Raw genomic sequence first — 17590 nt, 5'->3', positions numbered from 1 at the left:
GTGCTTTACTGGTGACACTGTCTGTGATTTATTTAGAATTCAAGGCACACTTAACCAGCATGGCTACCACAGCATTCTGCAGCGATACGCCATCCCATCTGGTTTGTCTTAGGGAGGACTTATCATTTGTTTTCAACAGGACAATGACCCAACACATCTCCAGGCTGTGTAAAGGGCGATTTGACCAAGAAAGGAGTGTGATGGAGTGCTGCATCAAATGACCTGGCCTCCACAATCACCCGACCTCAACCCAATTGAGATGGTTTGGGATGAGTTCGACCGCAGAGTGAATAAAAAGCAGCCAACAATGCTCAGCATATGTGGAAATCCTTCAAGACTGTTGAAAAGCATTCCAGGTGAAGCTGGTTTGGAGAATGCCAAGAGTGTTGTAAAGCTGTCATCAAGAGCAAAGGGTGGCTACTTTGAAGAATATAAAATATATATTGATTTGTTTAACAATTCTTTGGTTACTACATGATTCCATATGTGTTATTTCATAGTTTTGAGTCTTCACTATTATTCGACAATGTAAATAAATAGTAAATAATAAGGAAATACCCTTGAATGAGTAGGTGTTCAAACTTTTGACTGGTACTGTATGTATAGGTGTATAAAATGTTCAGCTTATTATGTCAAAGGCTTAGATGAAGAGAAAGTATGACATTTCATACATTCAACTCTTAACAAAACCACAGTTGTCATATTAATGTTATTCTAGAAACAATTTAATACATTGGGGGGAAACCAGTGGAACAAAATTGTGTGAATAAATAGTAACAATTAAAATGCATAAAACCTGTGAATTATCATTCATGACCAGCCCCCTGATGAGCCCATTGGTCCAGAGGGAATGAGTGATATGCTTAAATTGGACCTGGCTAGGCCTGGCAGTCAGACTGCAGAGGAATGCAGGGCCTTTGTCTATCTGAGCGAAGAGTGGGTCAGGGGGAGAATGCCATTGATGATTGCAGAAAGGTGGAAAGAACCTCCAGGAAGTGCTCTCTCTGCTCTCTCTCTCCTTCTCTCTCTCTCTCTCTCTTCTCTCTCTCTCTCTCTCGCTCTCTCTCTCTCTCTCTCTCTCTCTCTCTCTCTCCTCTCTCTCTCCATACCTCTCTCTCTCTCTCCATACCTCTCTCTTTCTTCCCTCTCTCTCTCTCTCCTCTCTCTCTCTCTCTCTTCTCTCTCTCTATACCTCTCTCTCTCTCCATACCTCTCTCTTTCTCTCTGTGTGAGAAACTTGACCATGCTGAGCCTCTCTCGGAGGCCACAATCCCTGGGCACAACCACTGCTTTGTCTCACCCCATAAACACATACCACACCACCACCACCCATCCTCTACTGGTTGCTGCCTGGGTCTGTATGGCCAGGGACCCAGGAGCTGCCAGTGGTCCCATTCTTATACACATAGCTGTTATTTACATGGCTTGGCCTAACAAATATAAATAACTAACATTGTTGGCATTTGGCACACATGTTAGAAATCATTTTAGATCATTTTTTTGCAATAAGTATTTGAAAATGATGTAAATTCACTCAATAATACTTACTTTCTTATGCGTATTTTGTATTACTCATTCCTCATATTTGGACATTTTGACCAAACAGAAAAATTGTACATGCCTTTAATAGATCATATATATTTGACCACTAAAATCAATATTGGCCGACAGGATGAGAGAACACAAAAAAATAAACCTGCTGTTCTTTTGAGCTTTGCTAAGGCTTGGGACAAGATGCCATGGTGATTATAGATTTAATTGTCAACGGTAGACTAAAAATGGAATAAAGCAGTAACTGGATCTTTAGCCAGTGTCCCCTTCTGACCAGTGCCTGCCGTCTCCCGTCACATTGCTCATTCCCCTCTCTGTCAAGGGGCAGAGAGTCACAGCAAATGGCCCTTTCAAAACACACGACAGCTGGAACACAGGGCAAAGGTGACTGAAGCAGTTGCAGGGTGGGTGGAGAGGGGGCCACAAGAAGAGCAGCTGCAACTTGAAGCCACTTCTTTCCCTCAATATATGTATTTTGAAAATATGGAATTAGAAATCTATGACGATCAGTGAAAATGAGAAACATCTGTATTTTGGTCTTAATTACTCTCCATAATGAATCCTTATGATCAACTCCTCTTTGATAGATAAATGCAGCATGTTTATTGAACAGGTTCCATCTTTCCTAAAGAAAATATCAAAGTGTATATTTTATTATAGATGTGACAGAGTGTTGGGGGTATAGCAAGTTGCAATCCCCCCCAAATATATTTTCCTGTTTTATTTATATAAACTTTCTGCCTTTTGGACTTCCCATTTCTTGCAGCCTGGGCTTACCCAATATAAATTGTAGCAACAAGATAAAAATACATATCTGTTGGAATATCAAAAATATGTTCTGTTCTGCATCCTCAGACAAAAAAATACTGTATATAGAATGGGAGCATAATTGTCTTTTCCATATACATTAAAGAGAAGAAAGAAAATGATCAAAACATTTGATACACATTATGCACTGTGCGAACAGACATCGTTCAAAGCATCAATCAATTCCCAGGTGGAAATATTCCAGAAAAAGGAGATAGATTAAGGTAGGTCAAATTATGTTCTCAAAGAACACTGCTACTTGCTGCCACTGTGTGAGTTCATGCAGTAGTACAGAATTTATTGTGGTCGGTGTTATCGCGAGACTGGTCCATTAACAACCTGCTTGACACACAGCACTGAGTGCAGCTTGCCTGCCAGGGTCGAACTGAGCTCAATAAACGACAGGAGAAGCGAACATCTGTCCGTACATCATGAAAGGACGTCAGAACATTTAAGAAAACACGGGGACAAGGAAAATATCTGTAAGTAATGCGTTTTGACAATGAAAATGTTGAAAACGAAAGTTATAATACCCAGCGCTACCTCCGTGCAGCGCAGCTGGCTTGGTCAGCGACAGTTGCTGAGCTCCTTTGCTGTGTAAAGGCTTCTATCCATGAATTACGACCATGTAGCGTTATCTTCCTGCGTTCTTGCCTCTGCTTGTAGTTTTCCTTTCGTTTAAAACAGGGCAAACTAGTTCGCGAAAAGCAAATATGTGTATGTTCGCTTTATTATTGGTTAGGCCTAATTAAAAGTTCATAGGGGCATTTGTTTGTTATTTGTAGTCTGGTCCATTGTTATTTTAATAACTTTAAATGTTTTTACACCAATAGAACAAAAGTATGTGTCATTAAAGTTGTGGCTGACCAGTGCGTAAAAGGAACAACAATGCGTTATAAAGTTATCCAAATTTCGACCGTCTGTCAAGTGTCCTTTAATCCTAAAATAAAATACATTTTCTTAAGTGTACAATATTTTAGTGTTGGGACTGATGCAACATCTGAAACAAGTTTGTGTGTCTATTGTACGTAACTCGACTCAGAGTAACATATGGCTTAAAGGGGAGCACAGCTGGAGGTAGCGTTTCCATTGCGGTGATGTCAGAGCAGCTGACTCTACAGCTTGCAGTGTAATTAGCTAACAGAGCACCAGTTTACTCATTCCCCTGGCGTCTTTCTTAACTTTGCCCGATGGGCGAGTGCTGGTATCCACAAGCCTGAGTTTTTGCCTATCTCTGTTTGCATGCTTGGTAAATGAACGGTTCCTGATCATTGTTCAGTACACACGAACAACGGCTGAGTAGCGATCGTTTTTGTCTGTGTGGAAGCGTGCGTGCGACTGTACCCGGTCCGTCCGTTTCGCATTTCCATGTGAAGCTCAAAAACTAGTGCGACTAATCGGACTGCTGTTGGTAACTTGAGAGAAAGGTAGGAGAGCTCAAAAGGACAACACCGAAAAACACACACACACCTTAATATGTAGGCTAATCGAGAATAAAATAACAATATTTATATTGATTTAAGTAGCCCTATTGATGCGTAAAGAAGTCGATATGATAAGGACCCCTTTACCATATTGTAATAGGGATGGCGCTTCTATTTAACATTCAATGGGAATGTAGTCTTAAACTTTTATTTTTAAACAACTATGTGCATGTCTCGCATTTTAATTGGTAATGTTTGCATTGATAGACTACTTTGTGGCATTTTCTGCAAGTTGTATTCTTTTCCTGTACATTTCGTTTGGGGTTGGTTTACTTTTGTTTGTAGTTTCCTTGAACACCAGATGTGTTGCTGACGCTCTGTGGTGCCCTCTATATGGCAGCATTTCGTTGATTTAATATCCAGTTTTTCCTGTTTTTCATCAGGTTATGACGGAAGAATGGAGTTCCCAGACCATAGCCGCCAGTTGCTGCAGTGCCTGAGTCAGCAGCGTCACCAAGGTTTTCTCTGTGACTGCACTGTTCTTGTAGGGAATGCACGATTCAAAGCGCACAGAGCCGTTTTGGCTTCATGCAGCATGTACTTCCATCTCTTCTACAGGGATCAGCCAGACAAAAGGGACGTTGTGCATCTGAACAGTGACATTGTGACAGCCCCGGCTTTCAGTCTGCTCCTTGAGTTTATGTATGAGGGGAAGCTGGAATTCAACACACTGCCAGTAGAGGATGTCCTGGCTGCGGCCAGTTACCTTCACATGTATGATATAGTGAAAGTGTGCAAAAGCAAGCTGAAAGATAAGGAACTGTGCTACCTGGATGAGAAGGTTAGCGAGGGGATAGCACTGAGCTGCCTGAACAAGGAGACCTCCTCAGACAGCGAGCTGCAGAGCAAGCAGCCAGGGCCAGGCCGGCGACAGACACAGCAGCTGCCCCAGAGAGCCCCCCCGGCAGAGGAGTTTGACATGGACAACAGCGAAGTCAGGCTGGCTGTCACAGATTGTGATAGGTCTGCACAGAGCAGGCAGAAGGCAAACGGTCACCCTGGCAGGTCCCCGGACCTTGTAGGTGTCAATTATGTGTCAGCAGAGGCCGAGCCCTGCGTCCAAACAGCTGGAAAAACAAAAGCTGATGTCAGTAGTTGCACAGTATTGCTGTCCCAGAGGTCCCGGGCTTCAGTTGACATGGACTGTGCTCTGGATTTGTCTTTCAAGCCACTGTCTAGCAGAGATCCCATACACCCCTCCTACATCTCGGGACAGCTGGCCCTCGACAGCCAGCAGCAGGGCACTGAGCCACTTGTTAAAGATGAACACGACTTGCTGTCAGAGCAGGAGGACAGTGAGGCGATGAGCCCGGAGAGCCAGCGCTTTGGGAATAGTGCCAGGAGCTCAGTGGTGACAGGGTTCGCTGCCCTCTTCCCAGGCAACAACGGCTCCACATCGGCCCTGCTCTCCCAGGAGGAAGACCTGATGGAGGAGGGGGTGGGCTGCGGAGGAGGGGGGGGCACAAGGGGCAGAGAGGGCGAGGAGAGGAGGGGGAGGCTGCTGGGGGACAGTGAGGAGGAGGATGACCTGGCCTCCTCGGACATCTCCACCTCCAGTGGGGTGCTGCTGCCCCCGGGGCAACAGGTGTGTGTGTGTCCACTCTGCAGCAAGGTGTTCCCCAGTCCCCATGTGCTCCAACTGCACCTCAGCTCGCATTTCCGCGAGAAGGACGGGGCGCGCTCCAAGCTCTCCCCCGACGGCTCTGTTCCCACCTGCTCACAGTGTGGCAAGACCTTCTCCTGCATGTACACCTTGAAGCGGCACGAGCGCACACACTCTGGCGAGAAACCATACACCTGTGGCCAGTGCGGCAAGAGCTTCCAGTACTCTCATAACTTGAGCCGGCATGCCGTGGTTCACACACGTGAGAAGCCTCACGCCTGCAAGTGGTGTGAGCGGCGCTTCACCCAGTCTGGGGACCTGTACCGCCACATCCGCAAGTTCCACTGTGGCCTTGTCAAGACCCTCGCCATTGGATAAACCCCTCTCACCAGTGCCATGAAATAAGACCGAGTAGCGTCTTATCACTCCCTGAGTACTACTACTGCATATACCTCCACAGTAAAGTACTAGTTATACATATTCACAAATTGTTAAAGACATATCCTTTTGGAATTCTAATCCATGTGGCATTTCTTAAGTTAAGGTGTGCCAACTTTATAATGCACAAAACTGGACTTCACTGGAAGGATGTTGGACTTTATCATTTTGTTTTACAATAATAAGATGGGGTGCTTTTCCACTCAAGCTGGATATATGTTGAAGGTGGACAAATCAGTTGCACTTGTTTATTTCTGTCTGTCTTGGTAGTGCAAAACTGCTGAGCTTGATGAAGAGTGTATTCTGCTAATAGAAACACATTTCTACGCATATATCTGCAAGTGAATTATAGCACACACTCCTGAATGGATTAACATTTGATTAGTGCACATGTGGAAGAGGAAACTAAAACTGTCCCAGAGTAGAAATCTATTTTATATCCAACCTTATTTATTAGTCAACCTGCTTAACAGGAAGAAATATCACAAGGCAGTGAAAAAATACTTGAAGTTGGACTACTGGATAATTTGTTTGGGTAGTTAGTATTGTCATTTTCTTTATGGTAGGAATGAAGCAGACAACAGAATGTTTCCTTAAAATAGAGGACTAAAATAAATACAGGAGTTGCAAGGGTTTTTCATATAGTAAGATGGAGCATGTCCTGAAGGAATTACTTTTTTGCTGCACTGGCCTTTCAATGTTCATCCCAGCTTAGGCTGTCAGGCTGCTGAATGAACATTTAGAAGTTAATTGTTTTGTCACCTTTATGCTCTATCATGATGCATATACAGGTTGGGTGTTAATTACTAAAGATTGCAGCTAATGCCTGTAACACTGGTGCCTACTGAAATTGACACTCCTGTTCTCATACAAGCATAGGACCTGTTGCCTTTAATAAAACTAATCTGTGGGCCTTCAAAAACGTGATCAGCACTTTCCCTTTACAGTGCCTTAATACCAGGAAGTAACTTGGTCACTCAGTGATAGCCCTTGGCACTTGTATGCCAATTGATTCATGAGTGTACTTACAATAATGTAATTACATGTGGCGTAAAATCAAGCTCTTTATTAATTAACAATTGTTCACTTCTATTTAGTAAGTTCAATTTCTGGGTTATTTGACTGTATTACAGCACTGTAAAAGAAAGGGTAACCACATTTGCATATTCCTTTGCTGTCCATATAATAATGCTGGAGACATGCCCTGATAGACAGGGCAGAGAGTGGGAGAGCTGGCCAAAGTATACTCTCGGCGTGCCTCAGTGCTTCTCTGAGGAGATGGTGTACTGTGGATGTCTTGTTGCCACACTGTCCGTTCATCAGAACACGTAGCTCAAAATGCTAAATCTACTGAGTTCATTTTGCCCCTTGTGTTTGCTCTTATAAAGTATCCTATCTATTTTTCTGTTCATGTTGAAGTACGACTGATGTCTGATTTTAACGTTTGACTGAATCCTTTGGTGGAACTTTGCTTGACAGAATCTTTGGACAGAATGTAGATTTCATGGGCCTGTTGTGTGATGGAAAGATTTCATTGTAGTTGGGTTCATTTTGATGCTATACATATGATTCCTACAAGGTGAGTAGCACTAAAAGTCCAAGATATTGGTTTCATCTGTCCTGAGAAGACTTGATCTGAAGGATTTATTCGTTTTAACTTGGTTCAGGGTTTACTTTAGGTGTGATCTGTAAAGATGAGCTGATTTCTCTAAGCTTAGAGACTTTTGATGCCTTGTCATCTTGGTACTATGGAATTGATATTGGGGTCGCTTATTCATTTCTGAAAATCCTGTTACTGTAAAGAAATGGTCTGTTAATGTATCTTACACAGAAATCTTAAATAGCGTATTCTCACCGAAGCACTTGTTTTGAGCATGCATATAGTTTCAACACTGATATTGTCTAGGCTGCTATTTCTTACTATTTGTATATTTAATGTAAATATATATTCTATTTATCAATATGTATGCTGTTTCTCTGTATTAGAAGAACACAGTAGAGTTGATTATCAAGGTGTTTTACTAAGGCTTCAATCTCTTAGGTAAGAGTTTCATGTCTTCCCTCCCACCGTGATTTGGGTTTCCTTTTCCTGTCTCACTCCAGTGAACTTGGCTTCCTTTTCAGATGTAATGTCTCACAGGCCATGTCTTCACTCCAGAGCAAAACAGGGAGTAATACCGCTATGACTGCTGTTCCGGCAGAGGAAGCAGTTGTTCACAAGAACAAACACACCGATATGGTGTAGAATATCTATAGAAGTCATACAATACAAGCATTGTTCTCCTGTCCCAGGTAGTTCTCAAGGGGTCATTGTGCATGTCTGCCCTCACTGTGGGGGGAAAAAAGGCACCATGAGTCTCTCTTTGCACTTTTTGTATTGAATGGAGCCGTTGGAATGCAAGAAATGTATTAGGCAAAGGGAGACCTGGAAGACGGTAAACAGGTGCATTGTCTGGAGGCATCGAAGAACAGCCCTCGATTCCCAGCATGCATTAGATAAGTGCTTCATTGTTCATTTATGTGGAGAGGATACTACAGTGACTCCATAGCGTCTTTAGCAACACAATCACTATAATTGTAAGCGTATTTCTCTTTTCAAGTGTTGGTGTTGCCTGATTTTCAAGAAACTTTTTGAGATGAGGTATCGCAACACTGATTCATCTGAACTTTAGTAGTATGTAGGTAGTATTTATTAACATCCAATTATCTACCCATCCTCCCCCTGGAATGAGTTTCCCAATATTTCATGAAGCTGTGTGTTTTAGATAAATGTCATATAGTGTTCAATTTGTGGTATTTCAATCAAAACACAGGAATGTAGTTTGTTGCATATTTTGTCTCACTCTTTTGAAAGGAACATTTCTTATGTGAGGCAGTTGAAACATTGATGTATTGTTTTCTCTAATGTACACATGTAGTTGTACAGGCTTAGAAAACTAACAGTAAGTTATTGTTTTGATGGTTTCTCAGTCATTATTTATATCTCCAGGATTGTTACAGAATGTGCCTTGTAGTAACACAGACAAGTGTTGCACCTGGAGTTGCCCTTTTTATACACTGTACATTTGCCACAGACAGCTGTGATGATATTCAGGCTATACAAATTTCTGTTCTTTTTTTCACCTTATCAAAATGTAAATTAAACCCGTTTTCTGCTGCTTTTAGGGACAAGTTTCAGGGTTGGAGTTTGCTACTGTTAAATTAATTAATATTTTGTAAAGGTTTTTAATCTGGAATTCAATTTAATGTTAAGCAAACTGAATGGAAGTATTTTTGTTTGGCTCTAAGCTAAGTCCATGTTTGGGAATTAACCTAATTGTTTTCCATAGATGTCATGTTTAATGTGAAACACTGAGAGATATATTTATGACGAATGAAAACTCATGCTACTGCTCCTGATCAGTGGGGTTTTGTTTTCCTAATTCATGCTGTAGGATTTAAGTCTAAAACTGAGTATTGGGTTACATTAATACTGGAATTTGTGTCTTTGGCAGGTTAAGACTGTGAAATTGTGTGTAATCATGAGAAATATTTATTCAATTGTTTCTTGTGCAACATTTGACTCAATTTTTTGATTTGTAAAATGAAAGATGCTGATAAATGTCAATGGTAATATTAGAATTTGTAGAAGTGCCATTAGAATTTAATATAATTTTTTTAATAAGAAAGTTATATTTTATAGTAATCAATTGCTTCTGTGTTAGTGGTTTAAAGATTAGGGGTCAATCTTATTCAGAATTGACATTGTGTAGAACTTCAGGCAATTTATTTTTTATCTGTAATTGTATGTTCTTTTTTTGTGTTTTGTTTGCGCTTTCAGAGAGTGTGGTGTGTGTGTGTGTGTGTGTGTGCTGTGGAGATGTGACAATCTTGAGTTAGGTCTTTATTAAGATTATGCATAGATTAAACAGGACACTTTTCTGTGCCTCGTGTGGATGTCTTTCTTGTGCGTTTCCTGATATTACCATGTTAACATGTGTAGGGGTACAGCTCTTCCCACTTTGGGATTTAGTTGTCCAATCCTATGTTTTGTATTCTACAGACAAACCAAATTATCTGACACTAAACTAAGACAGGATTTGTGGCAATAAATCCATATAATAATTGGCATGGGAAATTGAAGTAATATGCATTCTAACTCGTGAAAGAGGATTTTTCCACTGTCGACCTTTAGATATTGTCAAGGAGAGTCTTCATTGTTGCCTTTGCACAAGCAACACCCGATAAGTGTGTTTTGGTAGTGAGAGAACTGTATACAGACAACACAATGTGATAATACTGTGGGTCTTCTCTATCCCGTTGAACCCATAAGCTGCAGCCAAGGATAGGGGATCTTTAGCGGTGGCATGTCATTCTTCCAGAGCTGCTGCCAATAGTCCGCAGAGAAAATACCTTTTGAATACTTTCAATTGTTATATTAATCACCTTTTCATTTTCTTTCATGAAAGTAAACTGCATAAGTGAGCAAACAAACAAAAAAATGCGTGTCTAATTGGGGATCTCCATGTCAATTCACTGGTCATTTTCTTTGCGGAGGGGTATTAATTATTCCCCCGCTGCACATCTAAAAAAATCCAGCTGCTCTGCTATGCATTCGGGATGGGTTGGTAGTTCTCACTACCCTCCCCAGCACATCAATTCTGTGGTGCATAGACAAGGCTGCATCCACCCAACCCTGAATTACGGCCCCATCCTTGGCCTCATCCAGCCACTGGGTAGTAGCTCAGGCACTCCTTCTGTCTGCTCCCACTCCCGAGCACTAACTTTATGCATAAACAGACGACACTGCCGCGCTGGCCAGCCAACCACATCACAAAGAAAACAATGTCCTCCCAAGATCATTCAAAAACACACCAAACGGCCTCCACTACCTCCCAGTAAATAAGGGACCTCACACTGTAAACATTTCTTCAGTTCTCAGGGTATTCACATCACTATCAGCATGTTATATCTGCACTAGGCCATCACATGGATTTCTACGTGAACCAAACCTGAGTATGGAAAGTATGGTCCATGTGATAACGATTAACTGCTAGATGTCAGGGCTGTGATGTGGGCTCTGAGTTAAATCATGGAATATTGAAAACATTCCTTTCCAAGGCTTTTAAGCCTGGTACATTTAGATGGTTTTGGACCTCTACAATACTCTCTGTATTTATTTATTCCCCAGTTTAGAGGCAGACTTGGAGGAAGTTGTTGAGATGAAAGTTGTAAGTGTCCACCACCTCACAAGACCAGTGGTGGGAGCCCTTGACCTCTGAACGGACTGCCAGGGACAGCTGGTGTGGCCCATGTTTATTTATTTATTTCTTAACAAAAGACAGGTGGTAACACTTGAAAAGGGCACACACACACACACAAAGAAACAAATAGCTTGGTACAAAAACCCAGTCTCGTTTCTCTATATAGACACTAATCTGCGGCATAGACATTATTTTCACTCACATCGACTCATCATCACACTGCTCTCAGAAACAGTAACAATATATTTACTTAAAAATAGACATTGTCGTAAAATGTTTTTCTCAGTTACATTTCCTTTTATTTTGTCACAGAATTGGTTTGGCTTCATTCAAATGCTTCTGCAATACATAACTTACATTATGAAATTGAATACATGAATGACAATTAGCTAGACAGTTGGATATATATCACTGGTGTTCAGGTCATGCTGGGGTTGCCTTGTTTGGAGTGACTCGTCCGTGGAGTGCCAAGACAGTGTGTCCTTGGTCCACTGCACAGCTGTCACTCACTCACTGACGCATATTTATAGCAGTAGCATCGCTGTGCTCGGCGCTCGCACTCCGGGCACAGCTGGTCCCCAAGAGAATGGGTGAAAGACAAAGCCACACGCTCCCACTGCAGTTGGTGTCCAAGCCTGACCAGTCGGCCTCTTCTCCTCATAGGGCCCCATACATATGCTAGGGGGAGAGGAAGACCAATCTTAAGAGGCAAACTGTGAACTTCAGAGTTACATTAGAGTGACAGATGTAGGGATGTGTTGAACCCTGACAGCTGCACGTTCCCATTTTAAGAGTGCATTAACACAATGTCATTACAGAGTTCAGAGCGAGCAAAGGGAGAATAACCCCAGCTCTGGCATTCACCTTATAATAAATGAACAGGGAATAATTCAAGTAAATGTTTCAGATGACAGCAAGGCATGTACACTCTGCAATGTGTTTACTAGGATGGCTAATATTTGACCCACGCCTAACTTGAGACAGCCACAGCAGCCTACTTCCAGTGATGTGTTGCCAGTTTTTGAAGATTTAATTTCCAACAAATGTGCTTCGACTGATGAACTCCCAAAGCACTTGAGGTGAACAAAGGATTAGATAGGTAAAAATCTATACAGAAGTGGCACCACTGTCGTCTCTGATAAGCAATATGGTGATAATTCCATCTGGCCTATTAAATTCAATGACAGATTTTATAAAGCCCTTTTTACATCAGCAGTTGTCACAAAGTGCTTATACTGATACCCAGCCTACAACCCCAAAGAGCAAGCGTTGCAGATGTAGAAGCACATGGCTAGGAAAAACTCCCTAGAAAGGCAGGAACCTAGGAGGAAACCTAGAGGACCAGCCTTCTTCTGGCTGTGCCGGGTGTAGATTATAAGAGTACATGGCCATTAAGGCCAGATTGAATATCTTGAACAAACGTTCATAGATGACCAGAAAGGTCAAATAATCACAGTGGTTACATAGGGTGCAACAGGTCAGCACCTCAGGAGTAAATGTCAGTTGGCTTTTCATAGCCGAGCATTCAAAGGCCAAGGCAGCTTGTCTGGTAGAGAGAGCGAGCGAGAGAGAAATAGAGAGAGAGTCAAAACAGCAAGTCCGGGACAAGGTAGCACGTTGGGTGAACAGGTCAGGGTTCCATAGCCGCAGGCAGAACAGCAGAAAATGGATCAGCAGCACAATCAGGTGGACTGGGGACAGCCAGGAGTTGTCAGGCCAGGTAAGGTCAGGTAGGCCTGAAGCATGGTCTTATGACTCAGGTCCTCCGGGAGGGGAGACCGAGAGAGACAGACAGGATAATTATAGGGAGCATTTTTTTATTTATTTAACCTTTATTTAACCAGGTAGGCAAGTTGAGAACAAGTTCTCATTTACAACTGCGACCTGGCCAAGATAAAGCAAAGCAATAATACAGTAGAAAAATAAGTCTATATACAATGTGAGCAAATTAGGTGAGATAAGGGAGGTAAAGGCAATAAATAGGCCATGGTGGCGAAGTAAATACAATATAGCAATTAAAACACTGGAATGGTAGATTTGACAGTAGATGAGTGTGCAAAGTAGAAATACTGGGGTGCAAAGGAGCAAAATAAATAAATACAGTAGGGGAAGAGGTAGTTGTTTGGGCTATTCATAGATGGGCTATGTACAGGTGCAGTGATCTGTGAGCTGCTCTGACAACTGGCGCTTAAAGCTAGTGAGGGAGATAAGTGTTTCCAGTTTCAGAGATTTTTGTAGTTCGTTCCAGTCATTGGCAGCAGAGAACTGGAAGGAGAGGCAGCCAAAGGAGGAATTGGCTTTGGGGGTGACAAGTGAGATATACCTGCTGGAACATGTGCTACGGTTGGGTGCAGCTATGGTGACCAGCGAGCAGAGATAAGGCGGGACTTTACCTAGCAGGGTCTTGTAGATGACCTGGAGCCAGTGGGTTTGGCGACGAGTATGAAGCGAGGGCCAGCCAACGAGAGCGTACAGGTCGCAGTGATGGGTAGTATATGGGGCTTTGGTGACAAAACGGATGGCACTGTGATAGACTGCATCCAATTTGTTGAGTAGGGTGTTGGAGGGTAAATGACATCGCCAAAGTCGAGGATCGGTAAGATAGTCAGTTTTACGAGGGTATGTTTGGCAGCATGAGTGAAGGATGCTTTGTTTGCGAAATAGGTAGCCAATTCTAGATTTAAGTTTGGATTGGAGATGTTTTATGTGAGTCTGGAAGGAGAGTTTACAGTCTAACCAGACACCTAGGTATTTGTAGTTGTCCACATATTCTAAGTCAGAACCGTCCAGAGTAGTGATGCTGGACGAGCGGGTAGGTGCAGGCAGCGATCGGTTGAAGAGCATGCATTTAGTTTTACTTGTATTTAAGAGCAGTTGGAGGCCCCGGAAGGAGAGTTGTATGGCATTGAAGCTCGTCTGGAGGGTTGTTAACACAGTGTTCAAAGAAGGGCCAGAAGTATACAGAATGGTGTTGTCTGCGTAGAGGTGGAACAGAGACTCACCAGCAGCAAGAGCGAAATCATTGATATATACAGAGAAGAGAGTCGGCCCAATAATTGAACCCTGTGGAACCCCCATAGAGACTGCCAGGGCCTGGACAACAGGCCATCAGATTTGACACACTGAACTCTGTCGGAGAAGTAGTTGGTGAACCAGGCGAGGCAATCATTTGAGAAACCAAGGCTGTTGAGTCTGCCGATGAGGATGTGGTGATTAACAGAGTCTAAATCCTTGGCCAGGTCAATGAATACGGCTGCACAGTATTGTTTCTTATCGATAGCGGTTAAGATATCGTTTAGAACCTTGAGCGTGGCTGAGGTGCACCCATGACCAGCTCTGAAACCATATTGCATAGCGGAGAAGGTGCGGTGGGATTCGAAATGGTCGGTGATCTGTTTGTTAACTTGGCTTTCGAAGACCTTAGAAAGGTAGGGTAGGATAGATATAGGTCTGTAGCGGTTTGGGTCAAGATGTCCCCCCCTTTGAAGAGGTGGTTGACCGCAGCTGCTTTCCAATCTTTGGGAATCTCAGATGACACGAAAGAGAGGTTGAACAGGCTAGTAATAGGGGTTGCAACAATTTCGGCAGATCATTTTAGAAAGAAAGGATCCAGATTGTCTAGCCCGGCTGTTTTGTGGGGGTCCAGATTTTGCAGCTCTTTCAGAACATCAGCTGACTGGATTTGGGAGAAGGGGAAATGGGGAAGGCTTGGGCGAGTTGGTGTGGGGGGTACAGTGCTGTTGACCAGGGTAGGGGTGGCCAGGTGGAAAGCATGGCCAGCCGTAGAAAAATGTTTATTGAAATTCTCAATTATAGTGGATTTATCGGTGGTGACAGAGTTTCCTATCCTCAGTGCAGTGGGCAGCTGGGAGGAGGTGCTCTTATTCTCCATGGACTTTACAATGTCCCAGAACTTTTTTGAGTTTGTGTTGCAGGAAGCAATTTCTGGTTGAAAAAGCTAGCCTTGGCTTTTCTAACTGCCTGTGTATATTGGTTTCTAACTTCCCTAAAAAGTTGCATTTCACGGGGGCTGTTCGATGCTAATGCAGAACGCCACAGGATGTTTTTGTGTTGGTTAAGGGCAGTCAGGTCTGGAGAGAACCAAGGGCTATATCTGTTTCTGGTTCTAAATTTCTTGAATGGGGCATGCTTATTTAAGATGGAGAGGAAGGCATTTAAAAAAAATAACCAGGCATCCTCTACTGACGGGATGAGGTCGATATCCTTCCAGGATACCCGGGCCAGGTCGATTCGAAAGGCTTGCTCGCTGAAGTGTTTCAGGGAGCGTTTGATAGTAATGAGTGGAGATCGTTTGACCGCTGACCCATTACGGATGCAGGCAATGAGGCAGTGATCGCTGAGATCTTGGTTGAAAACAGCAGAGGTGTATTTAGAGGGCAAGTTGGTTAGGATGATATCTATGAGGGTGCCCGTGTTTACAGCTTTGGGGTTGTACCTGGTAGGTTCATTGATCATTTGTGTGAGATTGAGGGCATCAAGCTTAGATTGTAGGATGGCCGGGGTGTTACGCATGTCACAGTTTAGGTCACCTAGCAGCACGAGCTCTGAAGATAGATGGGGGGCAATCAGTTCACATATGGTATCCAGAGCACAGTTGGGGGCAGAGGGTGGTCTATAGCAGGCGGCAACGGTGAGAGACTTGTTTTTAGAGAGGTGGATTTTTAAAAGTAGAAGTTCAAATTGTTTGGGTACAGACCTGGATAGTAGGACAGAACTCTGCAGGCTATCTTTGCAGTAGATTGCAACACCGCCCCCTTTGGCTGTTCTATCTTGTCTGAAAATGTTGTAGTTAGGGATGGAGATTTCAGAGTTATTGGTGGTCTTCCTAAGCCAGGATTCAGACACGGCTAAGACATCCGGGTTGGCAGTGTGCTAAAGCAGTGAATAAAACAAACTCAGGGAGGAGGCTTCTAATGTTAACATGCATGAAACCAATGCTTTTACGGTTACAGAAGTCATAAAAAGAGAGCGCCTGGGGAATATGAGTGGAGCTAGGCACTGCAGGGCCTGGATTCACCTCTACATCACCAGAGGAAAGAGGAGGAGTAGGATAAGGGTACGGCTAAAAGCCATGAGAATTGGACGTCTAGGACGTCCGGAACAAAGAGTAAAAGGAGCAGGTTTCTGGGGGCGATAAAATAGATTCAAGGTATAGTGTACAGACAAAGGTATGGTAGGATGTGAATACAGTGGAGATAAACCTAGGCATTGAGTGATGATGAAAGAGATATCGTCTCTAGAAACATCATTGAAACTAGGTGATGTCATCGCATGTGTGGGTGGTGGAACTGAAGGGTTGGATAAGGCATTATGAGCAGGGCTAGAGGCTCTACAGTGAAATAAGCCAATAAACACTAACCAGAACAGCAATGGACAAGGCATATTGACATTAAGGAGAGGCATGCTTAGCCGAGTGATCATAAGGGTCCAGTGAGTAGTGAGGTTGGTTGGGGTCACGGCGATTCAGACAGCTAGCCGAGCCATGGGTAGCAAGCTATCAGAAGATGGAGATCTGTTTTTAGCCACCCCGTGCATTTCCGTCGGTAGATTAGTGGGTTCCGTGTGGTAGAGGGGACCAATCCAATTGTCAAAATAGTTATAGTTATAGTGGCCCAAGAAGATCGTTCGATAGACCTGTTCAGATAGCAGCCGATATGCTCAAGACAGCTAACGATTAGCGGGCCGCAGAATTCCCTTCAAGCCAATCAGAAACGAGTATTCAACAATGCCATGGTATAATTAATCAATAAGACACTAGGGGGTGGGGTATATGGCCAAAATACCACGGCTAAGTGGTGTTCTTATGCATGACAGAAGGTGGAGTGTGCCTGGATACAGCCCTTAGCCATGGTATATTGGCCATATACCAAACTCAGCAAAAAAAAGAAATGTCCTCTCCCTGTCAACTGCATTTATTTTCAGCAAACCTAACATGTGTAAATATTTGTATGAACATGACAAGATTCAACAACAGACATAAACTAAATAAGTTTCATCGACATCTGACTAACAGAAATTGAATAATGTGTCCCTGAACAAAGGGGGGGGTTAAAATCAAAAGGAACAGTCAGTATCTGGTGTGGCCACCAGCTGCATTAAGTCCAGCAGTGCATCTCCTCCTCATGGACTGAACCAGATTTGCCAGTTCTTGCTGTGAGATGTTACCGCACTCTTGCACCAAGGCACCTGCAAGTTCCCGGACATTTGGCCTTAGCCCTCCGATCCAACAGGTCCCAGACGTGCTCAATGAGATTGAGATCCGGGCTCTTCGCTGACAATGGCAGAACCCTGACATTCCTGTCTTGCAGGAAATCACGCACAGAACGAGCAGTATGGCTGGTGGAATTGTCATGCTGGAGGGATGAGCCTGCAGGAAGGGTACCACGTGAGGGAGGAGGATGTCTTCCCTGTAACGCACAGCGTTGAGATTGCTTGCAATGACA

General features: G+C 43.3%; 1 protein-coding gene across 2 annotated transcripts; it reads left to right on the top strand.

Annotated features, from left to right (window-relative positions):
* Positions 1–2756: 2756 nt before the first annotated feature.
* LOC111968783 (zinc finger and BTB domain-containing protein 18.2) lies at positions 2757–9808 on the top strand. 2 transcript variants are annotated; one of them, XM_023994648.2, is made up of 2 exons: positions 2757–2840; positions 4226–9808. In XM_023994648.2, the coding sequence occupies exon 2, from the start codon at positions 4240–4242 to the stop codon at positions 5821–5823; it is 1584 nt and encodes a 527-aa protein (XP_023850416.1). In that variant the 5' UTR covers positions 2757–2840; positions 4226–4239; the 3' UTR covers positions 5824–9808. The 2 variants fall into 2 exon arrangements, with proteins under 2 accessions (XP_023850416.1, XP_023850417.1); XM_023994649.2 differs by lacking the exon at positions 2757–2840 and adding an exon at positions 3470–3785.
* The last annotated feature ends 7782 nt before the right edge of the window (positions 9809–17590 follow it).

This window comes from Salvelinus sp. IW2-2015, linkage group LG9 (assembly GCF_002910315.2).
Source record: "Salvelinus sp. IW2-2015 linkage group LG9, ASM291031v2, whole genome shotgun sequence".
NCBI lineage: Eukaryota > Metazoa > Chordata > Actinopteri > Salmoniformes > Salmonidae > Salvelinus > Salvelinus sp. IW2-2015.
The sequence above is the reverse complement of the archived record's forward strand: the minus strand, read 5'-3'. Positions and strand labels throughout refer to the sequence as shown.

Excerpts from the sequence above, each read along its gene's own strand:
- LOC111968783 (XM_023994648.2), top strand. The coding sequence starts at position 4,240 with ATGGAGTTCCCAGACCATAGCCGCCAGTTGCTGCAGTGCCTGAGTCAG.